We start from the raw sequence: 22902 nt of genomic DNA, 5'->3' as shown, positions 1-22902 counted from the left end.
CCATACAGTAAATGCCAGTTACAGTGAGAATTGGAGTAAGACCAGTCTAAGTGATGGTATAGCCCACTCGGTACTGCCATGTTTTTATAAGTTATTATTAAACTATAAAAGACCTCAGGTAGACTCAGGTATTCCAGGAGGCATAGGTAAGGGAGGAGCCATTCCCACTGCTGTTTTAGCATCCTTTAGTCAGTAGAGTGAGCAGTTCATGTGTCCTCACAAAAGTTGTGTGGCATTATATTTGTCTTTGAAAATGTTTTGGGCTGGTTTTTATTGTGTTTTGTTTGTTTCTGAGACAGTTTTACTGTGTAGCTCTGGTTGTCCTGCTGCTTAAACAGGCTGACCTTCAACTCAGAAAATATTTTACTAAACAGAAGGATATGCACTTACCAGTATCGACACCTAGTGACTGAGACCTTAGACTGTGTTACTTAACCAGAGAAGAATGTGGTGGGAGATGAGCCTCTGCCATCCTGAGACCACCACACAGGGGCAGGGTGCTCTTCACCCTTGTAGAGCCAGGCAGAGTGTCCGTGGCAATCGGTGTCTGTCCCTAGCTGCTCAGTTCTGTGAAGAACACAGATCACCTCCCCACCTGACCTACTACCCTCGGGGTAGCATTGTGGTCAGCTGGTAATTAGAACTCTCTGGGCTTCCTTTCCTAACCTTGGCTCTATTTTCTTTCACGTATGAACTGTGCGTGTGCTTTGCTTCTTCTTTCCGTTTTCATTTGTTTGTTTGTTTTTGTTTTTCAAGAAATTGGATTTCTCTGTATACCCTTGGCTGTCCTGGAACTCAATCTGTAGAGAAGGCTGGCTTCACACTCACAGAGATCCACCTGCCTCTGCCTCCAAGTGCTGCCCCATAGCCCAGCAGTTTCATGGGCAGAATGACACCTCATGCCTTTCAGTTGGGGCATTTGCTCATTTCTCCGTCCTCCTATTCTGGTATCCTTTAGTGACTGCCCACTGCAGTGCTAGCCAGTGGGAGGGAAAGCCTAGCCACACGTATCCCTTCATGGAAAGCAGAGTCACCGTTGTTTTGTTCTTTTTTCACAGTCATTGTTTTGATGTTGCAGCCTTCACTAACAAAACTGCTTAGAAATCCACTCATTTTTTTAATTCAGTTGAGTCGTAGGTGAGAGCCCAGATGCAGTCCAGGGGGTTGTCTTACTACATTCTCTTTCAGTTCTATCCTAATCACCCATTGGCGTATGAAACACTCCAGCTCACAGAGCGGCTGATTGAGGTCACCACAGTCAGGGCATCTGGCCCACAGCCAGATCTCCCGTCACCAGCTTCGGTTCACGCTCATTGCTTTGTCACACACCGCCTGAGGCCTCATAACGTCAGGGAGGGAATCTGTATGAAGAGCAGGCCGCCTGTTTCACACACTTCCCACTGATGCCCTCCGCTGGGCTGGCGGCATGTTTCACCCTCACCTATTCAGAATAGTAAATCTAGAAAGCGGTGTCAGTGGCAAAATAGAGAGTATAGAGGCCAGAGTTTAAAAGTAATTATCCATGGAACACATTCTAGGGTGTATCCTTAGGAATGCCATTCTATCCACGAATTTTATTTAAAGGCAACAATTTTCTCCCTTATTTTGTTTCTCTTTGTTTCTTTACTAGTCATAGTCCTTTTCTAATCCTTAAAAGCTGCCCCTGTCAGGCAATGGTGGCACACACCTTTAACCCCAGCACATTGGAGGCAGAGGCAGGCAGACTGCTGTGAGCTTGAGGCCAGCCTGTCTACATAGTGAATTCCAGGACAGCTAAGGTTATACAGAGAAATTCTATCATGAAAAACAAAGCCAATAAAACAACAATAACAACAACAACAACAACATTAACAACAAGCCTGTCCACTTTGCACTACCACATCTTTGTCCAGGATTTTACCATCAGAATAAAACTAAAGAACTAATCATGTCTGCCTCCCAGGTACCTCAGCCACCCTTGAAACCATGTTCTCTCCTGAGTATGGAAGTGGGAAGATGCCCTGTGCAGAGGGGCAGCTTACATGAGTGTGGGGCCTGGCCACCTGAGCACAGGGACAGGCACATGGAGTCTTTTTACCTGCAAACAGCACCTCAAGGGAAAACCAGCACAGAAAAATCTACAGAAAGACCAAGGCCAGAGGCTTGGTCTGCATCTCTGCCACTTTCTAATTTCAGCTTGGGTCTGACCTAAAGTGAAGGGTCAAGGAAGACTTTGTGGGCCAATATGGTCTAAGGATTCTGCCTGTAACCCAAGCCAGCCATGTCTAATAAGTAAAGACATTTGCTTGTTCTTTTTTTTTTAATATATATAAGATTTATTTGTTATATGTAAGTACACTATAGCTGTCAGAACAGGGGCATCGGATCCTGTTACAGATGGTTGTGAGCCACCATGTGGTTGCTAGGATTTGAACTCAGGACCTCTGGAAGAACAGTCAGTACACTTAACCACTGAGCCATCTCTCCAGCCCTTGTTTGTGTTCTAATAAGACTTTATTGGAAGTGGTCAGCTCCCGCTATAGTTTATAAAAGACGTGCCAGCAAATTGTTAGAGCTGTATTCCTTTAAAAAGCAGCCATTCTCTTCCGGTATCAGAGGCCATGTGCATTTCCTTTAGAACCATAACGTATTAGGTACACAGTCAACGGCCTGGAATACTTCACGGTTCTTACTGTCTGAGATAAGTCCCGCTAGTGTTTGGCGTACGTTCCGTAGATGCCTTTCCGTACACACTCCATCACTGATTTTAACTTTGTTTGTTTAGGTCCATTTTCCCTGTCCTTGTCCCTAGTGTAGCTGATGGCCTTCTGCACAGGTGTGGAACAGAGGAGCACATGCTGTTATCAGTGGACAGGCGGGGGAGGGGGATGGGGGGCAACATGATTGTGTTGCACAGGGCTCTTCTCTGAAGCACGGCTGCACTGTAATTAGATGCTACCCGGGTCACAGTGTCTCTGATTTCCATGTGGATTTGTGTATCTCCAACAGAGGAACATTTGATATTTATGTAAAATGTGATGGCGTTGGAAGATGCGTTGGTAACTATGACAATCGTGGGAGTTTTGGAGAACTGGCCTTAATGTACAATACACCCAGAGCAGCTACAATCACTGCTACCTCTCCTGGTGCTCTGTGGGGTTTGGTGAGTAAAATATTTGCTTGACCCAAATGATATTAGTTTTGAAAATATCATGACAGTAGATATTTTCAACTACTGTTGAAAGATAGCATCGATACTGTATTTTAATTTTAATTGGTAGTTTTATTTGTGATCACGAGTCATTGGCACTTGTTAAGCCTCTGCTACTTGCCACACCATTAGTCTATGCTGAACCAAAGATTTATGTCCTGTCTCTCCCCAAGTCAGGAGCTTGAATATACTGGCCCTTGGGAATGACATCCGATCCTAATTGCCTCTCTCTTATCCATGCTTAAAATCCACAAGCCACAGCAGCTTGGAGAGATGGCTCAGTCAGTAAGGTGCCTGCTGGACGCCAATGAGGGTCTGCGTTTGGATCCCCAGAACCAGTGTAAAAAGTTGAGCACAGTGGCCCGTGCCCGTAACTGCAGTATCGATGGGGGAAGCAGGTGCAGACACACACAGATCCCAAAGCTCATGGGCTAACCAGTCTGGCCAAGTCAGTGAACTTTATTTTCAGTAAGAGACTTTGTCTCAGAAGTGGAGAGCAACCCAGGAGGGAGAGACATCTGACATCAGTGTCTGGCTCCTATAAGTATATTTCATATGTGCATTTGTGCATGAGCCTCCGATCACATGCATGTACATACCTTCAACCAACAAGCATGAATACTGTAACACACACACACACACACACACACACACACACACACACACACACACAGCCTTTTTCTTAACTAGATCTCTGAGGTAAGTCCTATAGTCTGTAAGTCAGTGGTTTTCAGACTGAAAGTCACAACTGGGAACTTGTTAGGAACATCCCAGGCCCCCAGGACTCTGGAAAGGGGGTTCAGCAGTCCTATACTGGCAGACACCTTTCATGTGGTCCTGATGTGTGCTGCGCTTTGAAAAGGCATGGGAAAACAGCAAGCAGCACAAACAACAGCAGCAGAACAGTTCTCTCGGTGGTCTCTCTGCTCATGGGCAATCTGAGTAAAACACCCATTCTTTTCATCTCGGATACTGGAAAATAAATCTTGCCTCAATTGTACACAAAGCTAACCAGTCTCTTTGGGTGGGACGTGGGTGTAGGATGGACTGAGCAGTCCTAATCCGGAAACTCAAAGCTTGAAATGCTTTTTGAGTGCCAACATGATTCCACAACTGTAAAACTCTATACCTCACTTAATATTACAGGCCAGTCAACTGCAGGAGGCATTACGCTCCTGAACTTTACCTTTAGCCAGGTATATGAGATATATATGAACCTCAAACATGCTTCCATGCTACCGTGTTAGGATTCTTCAGAATCTGGGCAGTCGGGAGTGGGGGAGGCATGGGGGAGGCGTGGGGGAGACTGGATGGTGGAGTGTTGGGGGCGGGGGATGGTCTCTAAAGTCTGAAACACTTCTGGTCTCAAGTATTTCAGACAAGAGATTCTCAGTCTGTCTCTATAAATAAATGTCTTAACGGTAGAAATTCTGTTAAGTGTTGGTTCACAGACACATTTGGCTGAGGAGCTAGAGAAGCTGTGTGGACTCTTCCACAAGGTAACAGTGCAGGGCTTAAGTACTAACAACTGACGATGGCTTTAAGGTGGGGCTCCGTCTCTGGTAAGCTTGGGAACCCACTCACCACCCCGCAGACTCCACATCTGTGATCTAAGGTGAGCCTGGACTTGCTTGGAATCAGCTCCCAGGAGGTGTCCGAACTGCCTGGTGTCACACTTCACCCCAGGCCACACAGAGGATTGTTTGGGACACAAAACGTCTCGTGTTCTTGACATGCAGGTGTTAGGGTTCTCCTCAGCTCTTTGTACAAGAGGTTGTAACTGTCCCGTTTCAGAGGGTTACTGTGTTACAGAATGTATGTACACAGCATTCATCTCAGCCTTGGACTCATAAAACATCTCACTGGAAAGAAAAAAACAGGATACTTAAATTTTCTTTTTATTGGAGCCACGCAGTCATTGTATACCTATTAAATAAGTCAGTTATAGGATAAAAAAAAATGGAGAGTCTTTCATGTAGAAAGAAACACATCGCCTAGGATGTTAAGGATGACTTAAAACCAACAGAGGACAGCTGCAGCAGAGCAGACCTCTGTGTGCAGGGAGGACTCACAGTGTGTGGGGGGGCTCGTGGGGGTTAACTTGTGTCCACCGTGACCTGCCTATTACAGAAAGTGTAACCTAAGATGTGGTAGTCCCACTGGAGTTGCCAGTCAGAGTCATGGTGCCAGACGGGAACAAGGTATCCTCAAGCATCCTTGATCCAGGATACATTTTCAGATCCACCCCCCTTCGCCCCCAGTCCCCAAGCATGGAACTTTCAACCCTGATGCTAATGGTAACCAAGGTACAAAGGGCTTGGAGTTTTTGTCTGCATAATTCTTAAGCTCCTAAGAAAAATTCCAGAGATTCTTTTGGTGCTGTATACATGTTAGTGACATTTATAAACAGTTTCTGGTGCATGCAAACATGCAATATTTTTAAAATTATAATGTGAACATGTGTTTTCATTATATTAGAAACTAGCTTTTTAAGAGCAATTCGCATAGCCAGTCCCTTCTAGGGGAAGTCGAGGCAGAGCAGAAATGTGAGGGTCCACAGCCTGCAGCCCAGTGGTTGTAAGTGCTGTTGTAAAGAGAAGCAGTTGGCAGAGAAGAGTCCTCATCCTAGAGCCTCACTCCGGAAATAGCATCCTGCAGCTCTTAGCCCTAGAGATTAGCTGGAGACATGGCCACTACAGTGATGCAGAAAGGCCATTGTAACTGGGAAGAAAGTGTTTGAAATTGGGCTTCCTGAATTTGTTGGGTCAGGGTGGGTTGTGATATGGTGGACCATTTCATCCTGAGATACACAGTTCATGATTTACTTCTAAGTGACTGAACTATTTCACGAATTCTCTGTTTTAACAACAACAACAACAACAATGATAACGGTCTATCTTTAAAATGTCCCTGCTTCCCAAATCTGACTGTATATGACAGTCACACAGGATACTTTTAGATGTATTTCACTAGACATGTTGATTACCTGAAGTCTTTAGTTTTAAAAATTATCTCAGCAAATTCTGATGTAGAGCCAGGCTTCAAAAGAGCTCAGTGTTCTTGTGAATTAACTCATAAAATTAAAAAATATACTTTATTATATGTACTTTTTATTTTGTGTGTATTGGGGGACTCATATGTAGACATCTTTTGTGTCCTCTGATTGAAGGCAAACCATTAGGCTTGGTGGCTGGTGCCAAAGTACAGCTGGTATCTAAACGGTAATAAACCACCTCTGGAAAGAAGATGTTTAATTTCCCAGTGCCTCATTCTGTCTGGCTGTTAGCACAAACCACCAAATATGGTGCATGCATTCACATCTCGCTGTTCTGGAGGTTAAGAACTCTTAAGATTCAGGCACAAGGACTTTGGTGTCCGGTAGAGGGCCAGCTCTTAGATGTCCTTGTTTGGTGGAAGGAGCAAGGCAGCTCTCAGGGTTTTTTTTTATAAGAATTATCTAGTTCTGTTTATGACAACTCCACATTCTTGACCTGATCAATCACCTATTAAAACCTGTCTCCTAAGGGCCATGCTGAGGGTTAAGATCGCAACGTCCGGGTTTGAGCACAGACACATTCAGTTCTTCATGATTAGAGTTATACCCTGGTATATTGGCATAACAAAGTATTGATTAAATAATATCAAGTTTTAATTTTACTAAAATGATATAATTATCCATTGGTGAATGCCAAACTATGTGATTATGGGGTATTTACATAAGAATGAAAACGTTTTAGAGAATTTACAAAACATAAAATTTGGGGAGAAAATAGCTTTTTGAACTGTGTGTTTTTTTTTTTTTTTGTTTTTTTGTTTTTTTTGGTTCTTTTTTTTGGAGCTGGGGACCGAACCCAGGGCCTTGCGCTTCCTAGGTAAGCGCTCTACCACTGAGCTAAATCCCCAGCCCCTGAACTGTGTGTTTTTATGAATGAATTCTTTCTGGATTAGTTCTTTTCAGCAGTGTTTCTTGTAGTTTTCATTTCCGTGTATGTATACTTCAAGGACATCGGAACTAGTACATTTATTTCTGTGTCTTCGTGTCTCACTGAAGTAGATATTTGAGAAAATAATACCACAAAGAATACACTCCCAGGCTGTTCCTGGCCTACTTTGTTTTTATATAAAAATTCAGGTCTGGTCTTGTCTACTTAATTGAATTTGTAGCCCTGCCATCTACAGTGAAGGACCAGTATCGGGATATTTTCTTATAGTGTGACAGTGCCTCCTTGTGGACATAGAGTCCATGTGCTGTCAAAACTCTGTCTCAATCAGTGGTTGTCCTTTGATACGGTTCCTCATGTTGTGGTGATCCCCAATCCTAACATTTTGTTGCTGCTTCATAATTATAATTTGCTACTGTTATAAATTGTAATACAATATCTCACATGCAGACCCCGTGAAGGGGTTGTTCAAACTCCCAAAGGGGTCACAGCCCACACAGGTTGAGAATCACTGGTCTAAACGAATGCTTCCTTTTCTAAGGAAAAAGAAGGAAAATCTTATATGGTTTAATAGCAAATGTTGCGCCTAAAGAAATAAAAATATGGAATTTTTATTAGCTGAGATTACAGTTATGCTACAACTTTTAAAGTCCTCAATTATCATGTGCTCCTTGTAGGGAATGAAACAGTTGGTTCAGATTTTAACTGCATTCGTATTTGCTGGTCTCTTTAGGACAGGGTGACCTTCAGGAGAATAATAGTAAAAAACAATGCCAAAAAGAGGAAGATGTACGAGAGCTTTATTGAGTCACTGCCATTCCTCAAGTCTCTGGAGGTGAGTTGTGCTTTTATTCTGCTGGGGGTGGGGTGGGGGAAGGCTGCTTTCTTAGGAAGCACCCATTTCCTGAAAGGTTCTTGTGACAGTCTTGTGAGGTCAACTGTGCTGGGACTTGAGTTTAATTCCCAGAACCCATATGAAAGTGTAAAAGTGTCCCCTGATCTCTACACAAACTGTGTGCTGTAGTACCCTACAGTAATAACGATGATGATGGTGGTGATGATGGTGATGATGATGGTGATGGTGGTGATGATGGTGATGGTGGTGATGATGGTGGTGGTGATGGTGATGATGGTGGTGATGGTGATGATGGTGGTGATGGTGGTGATGATGGTGATGGTGATGATGATGGTGATGGTGGTGATGATGGTGATGATAATGGTGGTGATGGTGGTGATGTGATGATGATGGTAATGATGGTGGTGATGGTGGTGATGAGTGGTGATGATGGTGGTAATAATCAGGTATATTTATATTTTACTATGAAAACAGATGGCGACATAAGACCTTATTCCCATTTCCTTTACTGCCTGTAACTACATTTTACCCTGCTTTTTGGAAAGAAGGCTCTTGTCTAGTCTCTACAGCAAGTCTGTAAGTGCTGCTTATTGGATAGCAGGTGTAAGAAAGTCAGCATCCGCTCAGCCTTCTCCCCACTAGTGTTCAGTGTGTTACATCGTCTCTACCCTGTCTTCAGAATATCTGCAGCGTCCAGTCATTTCCGGTAACTTTGCCAGTGCCACCCTCTGTCTGTGCTATTATCATTGCCTCCTGTGTGGCTTTTATCAGCCACCTACAGTAGGATCCTTTTAAATCCCAGATCGGTGCAGTCTGTTAACAACCCTCCAGGACAGGATAGCCATGAAGCAGGCCACAAGGCCCTGCCCAGTATCCCGAGCCCTGAGTCTGTACTCTCGGACATTTCTAACCGCCCACTTTCGTCCTGCCGTAGACATTAGCTTCCTGCTGTTGCATAGACATGCCAGCCCTCACTTCAGACCCGTGTACCTGCTGTCTGTCTAGGACAGCCTTGTACACAGCTCCATGGCTCCTCCACAGGTCTCCTTCATGCCTTAGCTCAAACGTCTTCTCACACCAGCTGTTTCTTATCATCGAAGGCAGACACTTAGGAAAGAATTGTTACCTTACAAATTTGGCTTTGCCATAATTCATCTGTGAAGTGCTTTTCTAAATATCTTATAACATATAAGCCTCATATTTGAACTCTCTTAAAAGTGATTGTAGAGAAATAGGTATATGTACCTATGGTGTTGTAAAATAGCAAATGTCGGTGTGGTAGTGGGTCTGTGAGTTGCCTGGGAGAACCTTGGCCACGTTGTGGAAGACACGGCAGCTGATCTTTAGTAGCTCCTGTCCTCAAATAGAATGTATCAGGAGGGAATCCAGTCAGAGGGAGGCATGTGACGTGGCGGGAAGCAACCCAGGAAGGGACTTTGGCAAACCGGAGCACACGTGCTCCCTCCAGGGGAACAGCTGCCATCCCACCATAGTTTTGCTGCTGCCATATGGGAATTCAGGCTGGGAGTTGTCTGAGTCTTCTGGTATTTTACAGAAAACTAGAAATACAATCTTTTCTACCTCAGGATTCTAGCAGTTAATGTGACAACTACTACACAAGCGAACACTGTTGTGTTTATTTAGTTTATGTAGAGGCCACCCCTTTGAAGGCATAAAACAGGTAAGGCCGTGTACTCGGTCTGTGTATGATCAGGGCTCTCCAGAGGGACAGAGTTTATGTGATATATACATGCATGCATACCATTCATTATAGTGGCTTACAGCCTGTGGTCCCACAAGTCCAACAAAGGCTGTCTCCCAGTGGAAAGTCCAAGTAGTCCACAAGGCTGGATGCCTCAGCTGGTCTAAAGTGTACTCTAGAATCCTGAAGAAGTAGGCACTAATGTCAGGGCAGGAATGAACTTGCTAGTGTGAGTGAGAGCGAGAGCCTCCTTCCTGCACGTCCTTCATAAAGGCTGCAGCAGAAGGTGTGGGCCGGGTGAAAGGTGGATCTTCCCAGCTCAAAAACTCTGGATTAAAGATGTATTTTGGGCTGGAGAAATGGCTCAGTGGTTAAGAGCACTGACTGTAGCACTGATTGCTCTTCTATAGGTCCTGAGTTCAAATCCCAGCAACCACATGGTGGCTCACAACCATCTGTAATGAGATCTGATGCCCCCTTCTGCTGTGTCTTCCCAATTCAAGTGACTTACAGAAGAAATCCCTCCCAGGTGTATCCAGCCATTTGGGTTCTAGTTCATTCCAGAACAACCAAGAGCAGACGGCCCAGTCTCTAATGCTGTACACGCCCTTCTTTGTAGGTTTCTGAACGCCTGAAGGTGGTAGATGTGATTGGCACCAAAGTTTACAACGATGGAGAACAGATCATTGCTCAGGTATGAAACTGAACTGCCATTCAGTTTAGGGCTACATCCCGAAGGCCCGAGACATCCTGTCCAACTTTGTCTCGTAGTTAGTGTGCAGCGTTGGAGTAAATGAATGTTACTTCCAGCAGACGACTTAATTAAAAATGGTTTAAAGCCGGTAAGTAACCTGGATGTTTCTGTTTATATCATTTACTCTTAATGACTATGCATTAAACCATTACCTAGCTGAACAGTTTGCAATTCATAACATGAAATCCACATGTATAGTGGGAGTGAGACGCCATGTGTAAGAGGGGAAAGTGGTGGCTCTCCCACGAAATTACTAAGAACCCAGGTTGCTAGGCAGACGAGTTTTTACGTGATTAGTTCTTGAGACTTTCCAAGGCTGCTTCCAGATAGCACCAAAAAGAACTTAAATTGTACCATATCTAAGCATTGAGTGTATTAGTAAAAATATCCTCTAAGCCTCATGTTTTCCTAAATGCCCAGTGGGAAGCGGTTGTATTATACAGTACCTGTTAGCCGGGGAGCTCCTAGGCTTCATAGACAGATGAAAGCCGCACACAACTTGAGCAGATTTCTAACAAGAGTTCATGCAAAACCCAGGAACCCTGGGTGTGCTCTTAGAGAGGGTGGAGACCTTTCAGTCCCAACAGTCTTTTCAGAGCCGGAAGTAAGCTGTCATAGACTGACATGTGGGCTTGGTGCCTAAAGGCTGCAGAAGTTCTAGAGTCAACACGTACTGCTTCCCAATGCTCCCCGGTGCTCCTGCTCCTGGCAAGCCTTTATGCTAACGCTGGCCACTTTGGGTGGACACGGGGAGCACAGTGCTACTTTCCAAGTTGCACAGAGCATACTGACAGAGCCTGCTGATGGGAGGGGCCGCTGGGGCACACATCGGTGCTATGCCTTGTATGTTGCTCAGCACAGAATTCGGGGGACGTTTCCTAGTCCGGGTTACTTGCCATATTTTCTGATAGAGAATGGATTTCTTCAAGTGCCTGAGAAGTTACTGTAGAATTATCGTGACCTCAGGATGTACACTGGTATCTGCAGACTGGAGCCTGTAGGCCAGCCTCAGAGGTGTGGTTTCAGAGCTGCTGTGGACCGTGCATGGTCACCCTGCACTTTTGTTTTGCTAGGGAGACTCGGCGGATTCGTTCTTCATTGTAGAATCTGGAGAAGTGAGAATTACTATGAAGAGAAAGGTAAGCAGTCCCTAAACTCCTCATATTCACGAGGAAAATAATGGATTATTTTTTTTTTATAATGATCTCAGACTTCAGTGTAACTGACTTGTTGCCTCCTTAGGGTAAATCAGACATCGAAGAGAACGGTGCTGTGGAAATCGCTCGGTGTCTCCGGGGACAGTATTTTGGAGAGCTTGCCCTGGTCACTAACAAGCCAAGAGCAGCATCTGCACACGCCATTGGGACTGTCAAATGCTTAGGTAGGGGTCACAGTGGTGGGCCTGGTTATGTCTGCATTCCAGGCCTTCCTCCCACATGGGCCATTTCATTGGGTTCACAAGTGCTAAGGGCCTCACAAAGTAGGACAGGGTTTGGACTTACTTTAACTACTGAAATAAGGACTCCCACCCAACGAGTTTTATATCTATGTAGTCAGAAAAACGCCATGTGTTGTGTTTCTCGAAAGAAGGCTAAAATGGATGTCTCGTGCAGTTTATTATTAAGTTGCAGTGCCAGCATGGGGTGGACTCATCCCAGCCAGGTCTGGCTTTAGGTCTGTCAGAGCATAACCAACCGCTCTCTTCTCCCTGGGGAGCCTGGCAGAAATGCCACTTTCGGTTGGTATCCATAGGGATTTTGTGTCTGAGAAATCACTCACTTTGGTGTTGAGAAACACAGTTCAGGAAATAGGAACATAAATGACATTTCAAAAAGTGGTTCGACAATAATTATCCTCTCCGAGTTCCTCACAGTTCAAAAAGATAAAAGTTAGTTTCAGTGCTTTTAAGATTCCCAAGGATCCTCAGAATTAATTCTTCACAGAGTCACTTTGTAAAAGGTTTTCAGTAGATGCAATAGTAGTCAAATGACACTCTGGTAAAAGAGAAGAGGAAAACCAACAGAAATTCTCAGCTCTCTCCGCTGTCAGACTGAATGATGTGAATGCTGTTATCCTGTAGTAGTTATATTAACGGGGAGGGGGATACAGGAAGTATAGAAAGAACAGGAAAGGCTGAGACACCCATGTCGGCACATCTGCCTGTGCTCCCCTGCTGTAATTCCTTCCTGCTTGATCTGCGTGCCTTCTCTGTTTTTAAACACATCTCCAGTATAGGAATTTTGTCTAATCACTCGCCGGTAAGTGTTTTGTGGGCTTTGGGTCCAATTTGTATGCGTATATTACATGCATAGATGGCTTTTAGTTTCCCTTGGAAATGGTTTTCTGACCAGGTCTCCTTACATGATTTTCTTTAGTTAGTATATATTACATCTATGAACAGCATGGGTTTTTCATATTCACCGTCATTACCCTCTCCTTCTCTCTGTTGGTCCGGTTCTGCCCTTCAGATCTGTCCCCCCCCCCCCCCCACACACACACACACTTTCAGGGAAAGTTTTTGAATTATTCTTCTTTTTTTTTTTTTTTTTTGGTTCTTTTTTTCGGAGCTGGGGACCGAACCCAGGGCCTTGCGCTTCCTAGGTAAGCGCTCTACCACTGAGCTAAATCCTCAGCCCCTGAATTATTCTTCTTGATCTGAAGGAAAACAGTGTCTGTTTCACTTTATGCGAGGTACCCAAGCTTTGTCCTTTTTCCTGCAAATGACACAATTTGTTTTTCTTTATGGCCTGTGGCACTCCCTCATATATGTGTATTTTCTTTTTCTATTTGTTGAGGGATACTTAGGCTGACTCTGTAACTTGGCTATCGTGGATAGTGCTGCGGTAGACATGGGCAGGTGGAGAGCTCTATCGAATGTTGATTTTGACTTCTTTAGACATGTGCCTAGGACTGGTAGAGCCTAGTCATAGGTCTGGTTTTAGTCTAATGAGGAACTTCTGTAGGATTTCCCAGTAGCTACAGTAATGCATATTCAAGAGACCTTGCCAGCTTTTGTTGTTTCTTGATGACAGGCTACTCTTTCTGGGGAGGAGGGTAGTTGGACTCTCAGTGTAATGCTAATCTGATTTCTCAGATGGCTAATGTTTTTATCTAGCTATGGGCTACTTGTTTAGAGAAGGAGTTCATTTGCCTATTTAGAGGCTCCGAGCACATGGCTAGGCCGCTTTCATTTTCATTCACGTGCCTGCCATACCATGCGAGAATGCCCATAAAGCCTTATAAACCCTCCCTTATTAACTTTGCCAATTTGAGAGAGCGTTTGGTATGTTAGAGCAGGGTGATGTTTCCCACTATGTATTATAAACTCGGTTTTAAAGTGCACGTGTCAGCCAGATTTGCTGTCTCCCCTCTGTAATTCCAGCACCCGAAGCTTGAGGATCTTGAATTTAAGTCCAGTTTGTTCAAGGTCAGCGTGAGCTACATAGTCAGGCTGCCTCAAAGCCAAACACTGAAATGCACAAGGCAGACAGGCAGGGCGGACAGGCAGGGAAGCAAGTGTTGATTGAAGCAGGTGAAGGCCTTATGAGTTGCATCAGCCATGGTATAAATGCGTAAAGCTTCACAGCATGATCTTGTAAACCCTGAGGACAGGGCAGGAGACGCTCCTGTACCACCATTGGGGTGTTTATATTATTAGGGTGAAGCATCAAAGTTCATCTTGCCGTGTTGAGAGCCTCATTTCCTCATCAGCTGCACCACAAGGCCACCATCTGTCAAAGCATTTTAGACTGTCGCCAGAGATGTCCCTATTTCGTTTTTCGAAGTTGAACATTTCAACTCCCCCCCCCCCCCCGTGTCTTCATAATACCTACCTGAAATTCTCTAGCACGGTCGATATATCAAAACTGCAACGGCATAGTAGAAAGGAATGACCTAGCAATTCCTGAGTCTTCACGGGATGGTGTTTTTAATTTAGTTTTTTCTTTTCTCAGCCATGGATGTGCAAGCATTTGAGAGGCTTCTGGGACCTTGCATGGAAATTATGAAGAGGAATATCGCCACCTATGAGGAGCAATTAGTTGCACTGTTTGGGACAAACATGGATATTGTTGAGCCCACTGCATGAAGCAAAAGTGTGGGGAAGAAAGCGCGTTAGTGAAGCAGTTACATAGCAGTGGTTAGTCCACCGAGGATGTGTTCGTGTAGATCAAGCATTTTCTGTGACTTCAGGTTTTCCTTTTTTAAACAGAAACCATTTACAATATATCAGTGAACAGTAGTGATTTAATAGTAGGCTTTAACATCACTTTCTAATGGGTAGTTCATAAATTAACATAATCATAAAAACGACTTTCTATTTCATAAAACTGACTGAAAGGTTTATTCAAATGGTTATAATATATTGAGAGCATACATGTTTAAGAAGATAATTAAAAGATGTACTCATAGGCCGACCTGTGTGTTTGGATTATTCAAGTATCGTGTTAGTGACTCTGCCCCTTTACGAGGGAAGCTGGCAGTGGCTTGTGCACTCACATTCTTTTTATAACTCGTCAGACAGTAAGATTGCCAATCATTTCATTTTCTACCTTTTCTGGCTTAGTAAGTTATGTGTTAGCCTTGGCCTATCGGTAACATGGTGTGGAAATCATATGCAATTTTAAAATTTTTTATATTTTTGCAATAAACTACATTTCAACTTCTTTGACAACTGTCAGCCAGCAGCCTGGGTAGTTGAGTGGCTTTTGGGGCCTGGTAATTTAGCTGTTGTGATGATTGGGCAGAGAGCCTTTTAGGATGAAAGCTCATAACTGCGTCTTTCATTATCCTTTCTCCATCATCACCGCTTCCCGCTTTGTATTTAGCAACCTCCTGGGTTCCTTACAGATCGCATTTTGACGTTTAATGTCACAAGGGTTGTATTGGTTCTCAAGGCAATTTCATCTTAATCTGACAATTTGTTTTGTCCTCTAAAAGTCCCGAATCTTCTATTCAGAAAAATGAAAGCTTCCCTATCAAAAGACATTTGGGATTCTTAGCCCACGCCCACAGAACATGGCTTTGCTCTGTAGGTCCCAGTGCTGCGACCCTGTGTGTGTGTCTGTGGTCCCCTGCCCTTCCCTGTCCTGAGCACCAGCCAGCGAGCACATTGGTCAGCAGCCAATCAAGTGCGTTTGCCCTTTCCAACCTTCAAAAACTTCAACAACGGTGGTGGAAAGAAGTCTGTGTATAAGCAAAGCCATACATGAGTATTAATGGGATTTTTCTCTATCCTACACCTCATTAGGCCTTGTTCTTAGCTTTAAAGTCAGCCCACAGTTAAAAGTACACAAAGTACAAAATTTTTTTTGGTCAACAAGATACTTACTTTTATGCCAAATACGATGAATTGTTAAAACCAAAGCAATATACTTTTATGTGATTTTCAGGCCCCTTGACCAAATGTCTAAAGGCATTAATTCTCACCAGTTTAATTCATGTTGAAATGGGTAATTTTACTTTGGGGAACATGTTTCTAAGGAACAGAGGTATCATGTATGTTAAATTCATCTGTGACTGTCTCGATCTTACAAGAGAATGTTTACAGTCCTACGTGTACGTGAAAACGTGGCTAGTGTTAAATGCATCATGTGTAAACAAGAAGTTAAAGTACGCTATACTGTTACCTACACCTTTAGCCGTGCTTTTGAAATGTCAGTCTTGCAAAATCTTTACGTAGGAAAAAAAGCTCTCTACATGAAGGTAACATGTTTTCTATTTCAGAGTTCAGAAGCCATGTGTTCAAACAAGAAACAAATCCCAAAAACAGAAAAACAAGAACAAAAGCCACCCAAATTCCTGGCTCATCCTTCTGTGTTCTTTTCTCTCTTTTCCAAGTTCTCTTTGGTTGCATTGCATAGGCTGAGTGTTGACGTTCACGGAAACCAATGCCTGTGGAATAAAGAGCCCCAACCAAGGCTACAGAGGCCAGCTGTGTTATTTTCAGTATTGTTGGTTATATTTAAATTTTCCTTATAATAAAGCACACTTTTATAATAAATGTTGCAAGCATTGTTTTCTTCATTATGGCTTGTCTAGGGTATAAATGCATCAAACACACACCAGGCTCGTGGAAGCTATAACCCCATAGCATACAGCAGTCAGAAAGTATAGGTTTGCACCTCTGTAGGTCTGTGTAAGATTTTAACCACTTGTTAAGTTTTTTAACTATTGTGGTATGTTGCATATTATTTTGGCCAAATATGACTTACTGGGGAATTTATGTGTAAAGCTTCCCAGTTAAAACATGTTTGGCTTGTGGGTGCCATTATTAAGTCAGTAGCAAGTATTTGAGAATTCTCTGATGAGGTTTTGGTTCAAAGACCGCAGCCCTTAGGTACACGTGTTAGGCAGTCTTTGAGAACAAGATTCTTCATTTTGCTTTGAATATGTTTAGAAGGGTGTGTGTGTCTCTTGTTTATCAGTATGAATTTGGGCTTAGCACCTATGTTTTAACAACAATATTACCTGCAGCAGAAGTTGGATGACTCTGTTGGGATCCTGTTCACATTGGCATCCAAACCACATAGCATGTTTGGTTTTGTGTGGAGACTGCAGAGAAACAGGGACTTAGGATTTTGCTGAGAAATGTGCTGAGATGTCTTCATTTTCAGAGTATATTTAACAATAGAGACAACTTTTTCAAGAAGTCTTACTGTGAGTAGATAGCTTTCTGTGGTCTTCACCCTGCGACCTTGGAGGTGTGGCACTGGGGCTCCATTAAGCAGCTAATGAGGGACTTCTCCTAGATGAACACTAGCACTCCAGAGAGAAGCAGGGATGCTGGCTTTTCAAGTTAACAGTGCTGTGAGGTACAGTAAGGACTTAGACAGCTTCACCCATAAAAGAATAATTTTACAGGCAGCAAAACTTGCCAAACAATTAAAAACATAGTTTTATTCACAACTATTTAAAAACAATATTGATCAGGCAGTGGTGGCTGCTCACGCCTTTCATTCCAGCACTGGGGAGGCAGAGGCAGGCAGATCTCTGAGGTCAAGGCCAGCCTGGTCTACAGAGTGAGTTCCAGGAGAACCAGGCCACACAGAGAAATCCCATCTCAAAAAAACCAAAATCAAGAAATAAAACCTCTAATATAAATAAATCTTATTGTGATTCATGAATTGTGGAAAAGTCAGCAGCCAAATATACTCTTTCCAGAGGACCCTGTATCCAATGACAACCACAAGATTATCTCTGCTCAGTTTGCACACCAAGGAGAATCCATGACATCACCACGACCGTTGGACATCAATGGCAGAACTTAGGAAGAATTGAGATTTCTTCTTTCATTGTTAAAATCTTGGCCTATGATCCAATTAATGTCAGTTATAAGGCTAGTTTTACATAACAGTTTTGAGAGGAAAAAAATTTTAGTAACCTGTGGGTCTTTATTTTTTTGTATATGGTAAATTTACAAACTTAAAAAAATTCCCTAAAATTCTTTAATAAGTGTCTGTATATGGTAATGTGATGTTCTATTTATAGAATTTATCATTTATATTAAAGATTTAACTGTAGCCTGAGTCTTGCCATTCTCCCAGACAGACATTATACTACAAAGTAGCGTGTGGATGTATGTGGAAATACATGTTAGTACCAATTACAATTGCTTCATGGTAGCATGTTAGTACATTTTTTACTCTTAGCTGGAAAAACCAATGACCCCCATGTACAAAGAAAAGTTGGAGAACAAATAAAATGGGCCTTGGTTGTTTTCTCCTCCATTTGACTCTTTATTGGATGAATTGGGGGTACAGCAAGTTGAGCCACCCGTGGTGAATGGAACACAGATGCCTTTCTCTTCTATGATTCCCCCGAAGTGTGGTTTGTGGGTTCATCTGCTTACTTATAAAGGAGAAGAGGGGAAATACTTGGGAGTCCTCCATTAAATGGTGTAGGGATGAAGGAATAGTAATCCTCACCAGACTAAGGGCCCCCCAAAATAAAATTTAAAATGCGGGGGGGGGGGGTGTGTGTGTGATGAGATGGCCTGAGTCTAATCCCTAGCTCCCACAGGAAGATGACCAGTCTCCTGAAAGCTGTTTTCTAACCTCCATGCATGCTATAGCATGTGTGTGCCACACATGTAACATGTAAAACCTAAAGCAAAAATGTGCAGAGACTGATCAAACGAGAGCAGTGGACACCCAGCTTAGTAAGTCCTCCGCCCTGCCTTCTCTGCAAACACCCTGATATAAAACCCTAAATTGTCTCTATTACCTAAATTTGACTTCTATAGACTTGGCCTTGCTGTGAAGCCCCAAGTGGCCTGGAACTCGGGATTCTCTGTCTCAGCCTCCAGAATGACTGGTTTATGGGCTTTACCCTACCTGGCCTTATTTTTCTTTTCTGCAGTGTTGGGGATCTACCCCAGGGCAAGCACTCTGCCGCTGAGTTTCATTTCCAGCCTGTAACATTTTTTATTTAATGTTACAAGAATCCTTGAATTTTGAATGAAGTTAACTTTAAAAAAAAGATTTATTGATTTTATATATATGAATGCTCTGTCTTTATACACACCAGAAGAAGGAATCATCTCATGGTCACAAGATGGCTGTGAGCCACCCCATGTGGTTGCTGGGAATTGAACTTGGGACTTTCAGAAGAGCCACCAGAGCTCTTAACTGTGAAGCTTTCTCTTCAGCCCAATGATGTTATTTTAAAAAATTTTCTTTTAAATTTTATGTGCTTCAGTGTTTTGCCTGAGTGTGTATGTGAGGTTGTTGGATCCCCTGGAACTGGAATTACAGTTGTGAACTGCCATATGTGTGCTGGGAATTGAACTCAGGTCCTCTGGAAAAGCAGCCAATGCTCTTCACTGCTGAGCCATCTCTCCAGCCCCAGATGAAGTTACTTATAATTGTTCACTTTCCACTTCTGTTCTAACTGGACACCAGCCTGTGTCTCACTGGTTAGCAAGAGAATCAACTGCATAACCCTGGAACTTAAGCTGCCTCTTTTAGGCCAGCATTCAGTATAATGTGCCTTCTTTTACATGACTATGTACTTGGAATGTGAACAAATAATTTTTTTTTTTGTCCCCTCTTAAGTCTGTCTCCCTAAGTTGCCCAGCCCTTGCACTCTTGGACTCAAGCCATCTCTTCACCTCACTGTCCCCAGCAGTGGGCCTACAAGCAAGCGCCACTGTTCTTCATTAGCGATGACAATTTTAGGAGTGGCATATTTAGTTATTTTAAGATAGGTGTCCATTATAAGAATACTTCCCCCTCATAACTGTTTTTAGAGTGCCACTAGAATATTGTCAGCACTTCAAAACTAAGGTGCATTATGATAATCTTTGAAACTCCATGGTACTGAGGGGTGAGAATGAGGTATATATTCTGTTTATGTTACTGACAAGGTTGAAAGAGACAAAAGCAGTATTTAGCACAGCTGGAAGCTCCTCACGTAGAGTATCTTATCTGCAATGCCTGTGACCATTTAAAGTTTCTGATCTTTTTGGAATTTGGTGTATTTTGTGCATGCTGACAAGAACAGGATATAGATCTCTCCTGAGAGACACAGCCAGAACATGCCAAATACAGAGGCGAATGCCAGCAGCAAACCGCTGAATGGGACCCCCATTGGAGGAATTAGAGAAAGGTCTGAAGGAACTGAAGGGGCTTGCGACCCTGGAAGAACAACAGTGCCAACCAACCAGAGCTTCCAGGGACTAAGCCACTACCCAAAGACTATACATGGACAGACCCATGGCTCCAGCTGCATATGTAGCAGTGAATAGCCTTGTTGGGGGCACCAGTGGAAGGGTCCTGCCAAGGCTGGACCCACAGTGTAGGGGATTGTTGAGGGGATCGGTAATGGTGGGTAGATGGGGAGGGGAACACCCATATAGAAGGGGAGGGGTAGGGGCTAGGGGGATGATGGACAGGAAACCCGGAAAGGGAATAACATTTGAAATGTAAATAAGAAATACCCAATTAAATAAAAATGGAAGAAAAAAAAAAGATGGTTACCCGGATGGAGAGTGGCAGACACGATGTGACTGAGGGAGGGTGCGTTGTTAATAAAAGGGTTAGTTTATTAGCATAGTATTATGAAAGCTGTGAACACAAACTATTCCTGTGGTTTTCAAGATTCTTTAGGAAATGTAGTTATCCTTAAAATGAAGTACTTTTAGCTAGTAAGTGAAAATGTGTACAGATCCTCCAAACAGAAATGTCAAAAAAATATGGTAAGAACTTTGTGTTAAGTAGGTCAGAAAACAAGAGTTCTCCATGCTAGAAAAATTTCAATGGAAGTCGTAAGAATCATCTTTTCAGCTTGAGTTTATAAACCAGATGTGAGATGAAATGGAATTATTTATTGACTACTCCCATCTCACTTATACTAAATTGGGCAAATCTGCAAGAACTGTTGGGCAAATGATGGCCCAAAGTAGCAATCTTCTCTATTTTTTGAGGGTACTCAATGATTTCTACAAACTGTCACCTCTTAATGTCCAAACAAAAATGAATATATACAACCGTTACAGGTTTCCTATAATCAAATCTCTTGCCACCATTGTAAGCTTGTCATCTAAGTTTCAACCCAACCTTTCCCTGACTCTCGGGACCTAAATCTCTCCCACACCCCTATTTCAGTGGGGACAGGAGTAATTTCAGTTGTTTGAGAAGAAACCCAACAATCATTCCTGCTTCAACGTCTGCTGATTCTTCTTCCTGATGGGTCTTGCCTTATGGTCACCTGAACAAATCTAAAATTCTGGTTGCATCATCAAAGATTGAGCCACGTCGTGACTCAGCTCCAAAATGACGCTCCTTGTCTTCTAGGCATTTCCACATGTTACATGAATACTTTGAAGTAAGCTAATTATAAAATGAGCTTGCCTTCAAACAGTAAGATAATATGGGGAGCTATTCATGTTAAATACTCTACTAAAACGCTCTCTGAAACTTTGGTGACAGTATTTTGAACTCTATGGTTTAGTCTCAGTTGTAGTATTTGTTGAACCTTTTTTTTAAGGAGACTAGTGGTTTCATAAATATTCAAGTAGATGTCATGGGCTTTCTCTTCTGGTTTTGTTTGGCAAAGTAGTAATTGTTCTAGAGATGGTGAGATCCAGGGATATTGCTTAATTTTACTTCTGAATAGATGAAATAAATTCTAAGTAATGTTTCTCTAATTTTTAAACTATTTTAAACCATCTTTAACCAACTAAAATTTGTTTAAAACAAATTTTCAAACTATTGGTATTTTGAGTTTTTTTTCTTACATTTTAACATAGATCTTATACTTGTGTACAACATACACAGTAATCAAGAGGAGGCATTAACATTTTTAATGTTAATTTTAGCCTGAAAATGTCTAAAGAATAGGATTTTCTAAGAGCCTTTTGATCTTTGTTCTGTCTTTTGAGTTGGCTGCTTTTGTTGGTTAACCTAGAATTAAATGACGATCTTGTTAGATATGCCTAAGGCCCTAAGGTGTTCACTTAGTTCCCCAAGGAAGTCAAAAGGATTAAATATCTGCTACAAGTTGCGGGGGGAGGGGGGTGTTTCTAATAATTGCATTTATTTTTGATTAAGCATCTGAATCTAACTTATATTTAATGTCATGGACATACGATAAAGTTTTAAATCTTTGTATTTTCAGCGGGGGGGGTCAATAAATAGTACTAAATATATTAATGAATGGGAAAGATGTACAGAGTTAGCAAGGGTTAAGACTTTATAATGTGCAATATCTTTATCTGAAGTCAAATTTATTCTCCCCACCCTGGTAATTTACAGCTTAAATAAAAAACTAAAACAGGCACTCTGGCTTTTGGTAAAACCTGGAAAAGTGTTTTTATGTTTAGCATACCTTCCCTTCCTTTCTTTTCCCAACAGTCAGGGGAAGTTGGTGTTATAGAATTTACATACTTGAAAGGGACAGATACATTACTGGCTCAAGCTTTCAAGATTTCAGTTTTGGAAAATACAACCTTTTAGTTTTGAGAACCTATAACTAGCACATGTACTAATTTTAAAATATTATCTATACTCCAAGGATAGAGGTTACTATTGTTTGGGTTAAGGAATTAATATTGGTGTTTCTGCTTTTAAGTTATGGGTCTTGATGGAGTTCCACTGAAGAAAAAATACAACGCCAAATGACCGAAACATCGTCATGCTTTTTGGGATCAATCTACAATATCTGAAAATTTTACATTAGACCTGCTTTTTTAACTTGAGGTGGGTGAGGATTAGGCATGGGGGGTGTTCTCTGGATTATTTTGAGGAAAACAATGCTTGATTACTATTTGTGAACAGAGTATCAATCCCTGCTCACTTGGGAGGGCTATTTTAGAAATAGTTTCTACTTCAAGGGTTCAAAAGCAGAACTCAAAGGAATTTGAAACCTTGCTTCAATCATATACAAGTAATCATTTGTTTACTGATTTTGTTATGTAGATTTCAAGTACATTTAAAAATTAAAGAAATGTGGGCAGTTTTA

At 42.4% G+C, this 22902-nt stretch overlaps 1 protein-coding gene across 4 annotated transcripts in view; it reads left to right on the top strand.

The window, feature by feature from the left end:
- The window catches only part of Prkar2b (protein kinase cAMP-dependent type II regulatory subunit beta), a 91270-nt gene extending 74826 nt beyond the window's left edge, over positions 1-16444 (top strand). For all 4 annotated transcript variants that reach the window (NM_001030020.1, XM_087552276.1, XM_087552278.1 and 1 more), the window contains 6 exon segments: positions 2989-3142; positions 7865-7966; positions 10309-10383; positions 11517-11582; positions 11686-11824; positions 14397-16444. In NM_001030020.1, the coding sequence (NP_001025191.1) occupies positions 2989-3142; positions 7865-7966; positions 10309-10383; positions 11517-11582; positions 11686-11824; positions 14397-14530 (670 nt within the window). In that variant the 3' untranslated portion in view covers positions 14531-16444.
- Positions 16445-22902: the final 6458 nt, after the last annotated feature.

Source organism: Rattus norvegicus, chromosome 6, assembly GCF_021556685.1.
Source record: "Rattus norvegicus strain SHRSP/BbbUtx chromosome 6, alternate assembly SHRSP_T2T, whole genome shotgun sequence".
NCBI classification, from domain to species: domain Eukaryota; kingdom Metazoa; phylum Chordata; class Mammalia; order Rodentia; family Muridae; genus Rattus; species Rattus norvegicus.
The sequence above is the reverse complement of the archived record's forward strand: the minus strand, read 5'-3'. Positions and strand labels throughout refer to the sequence as shown.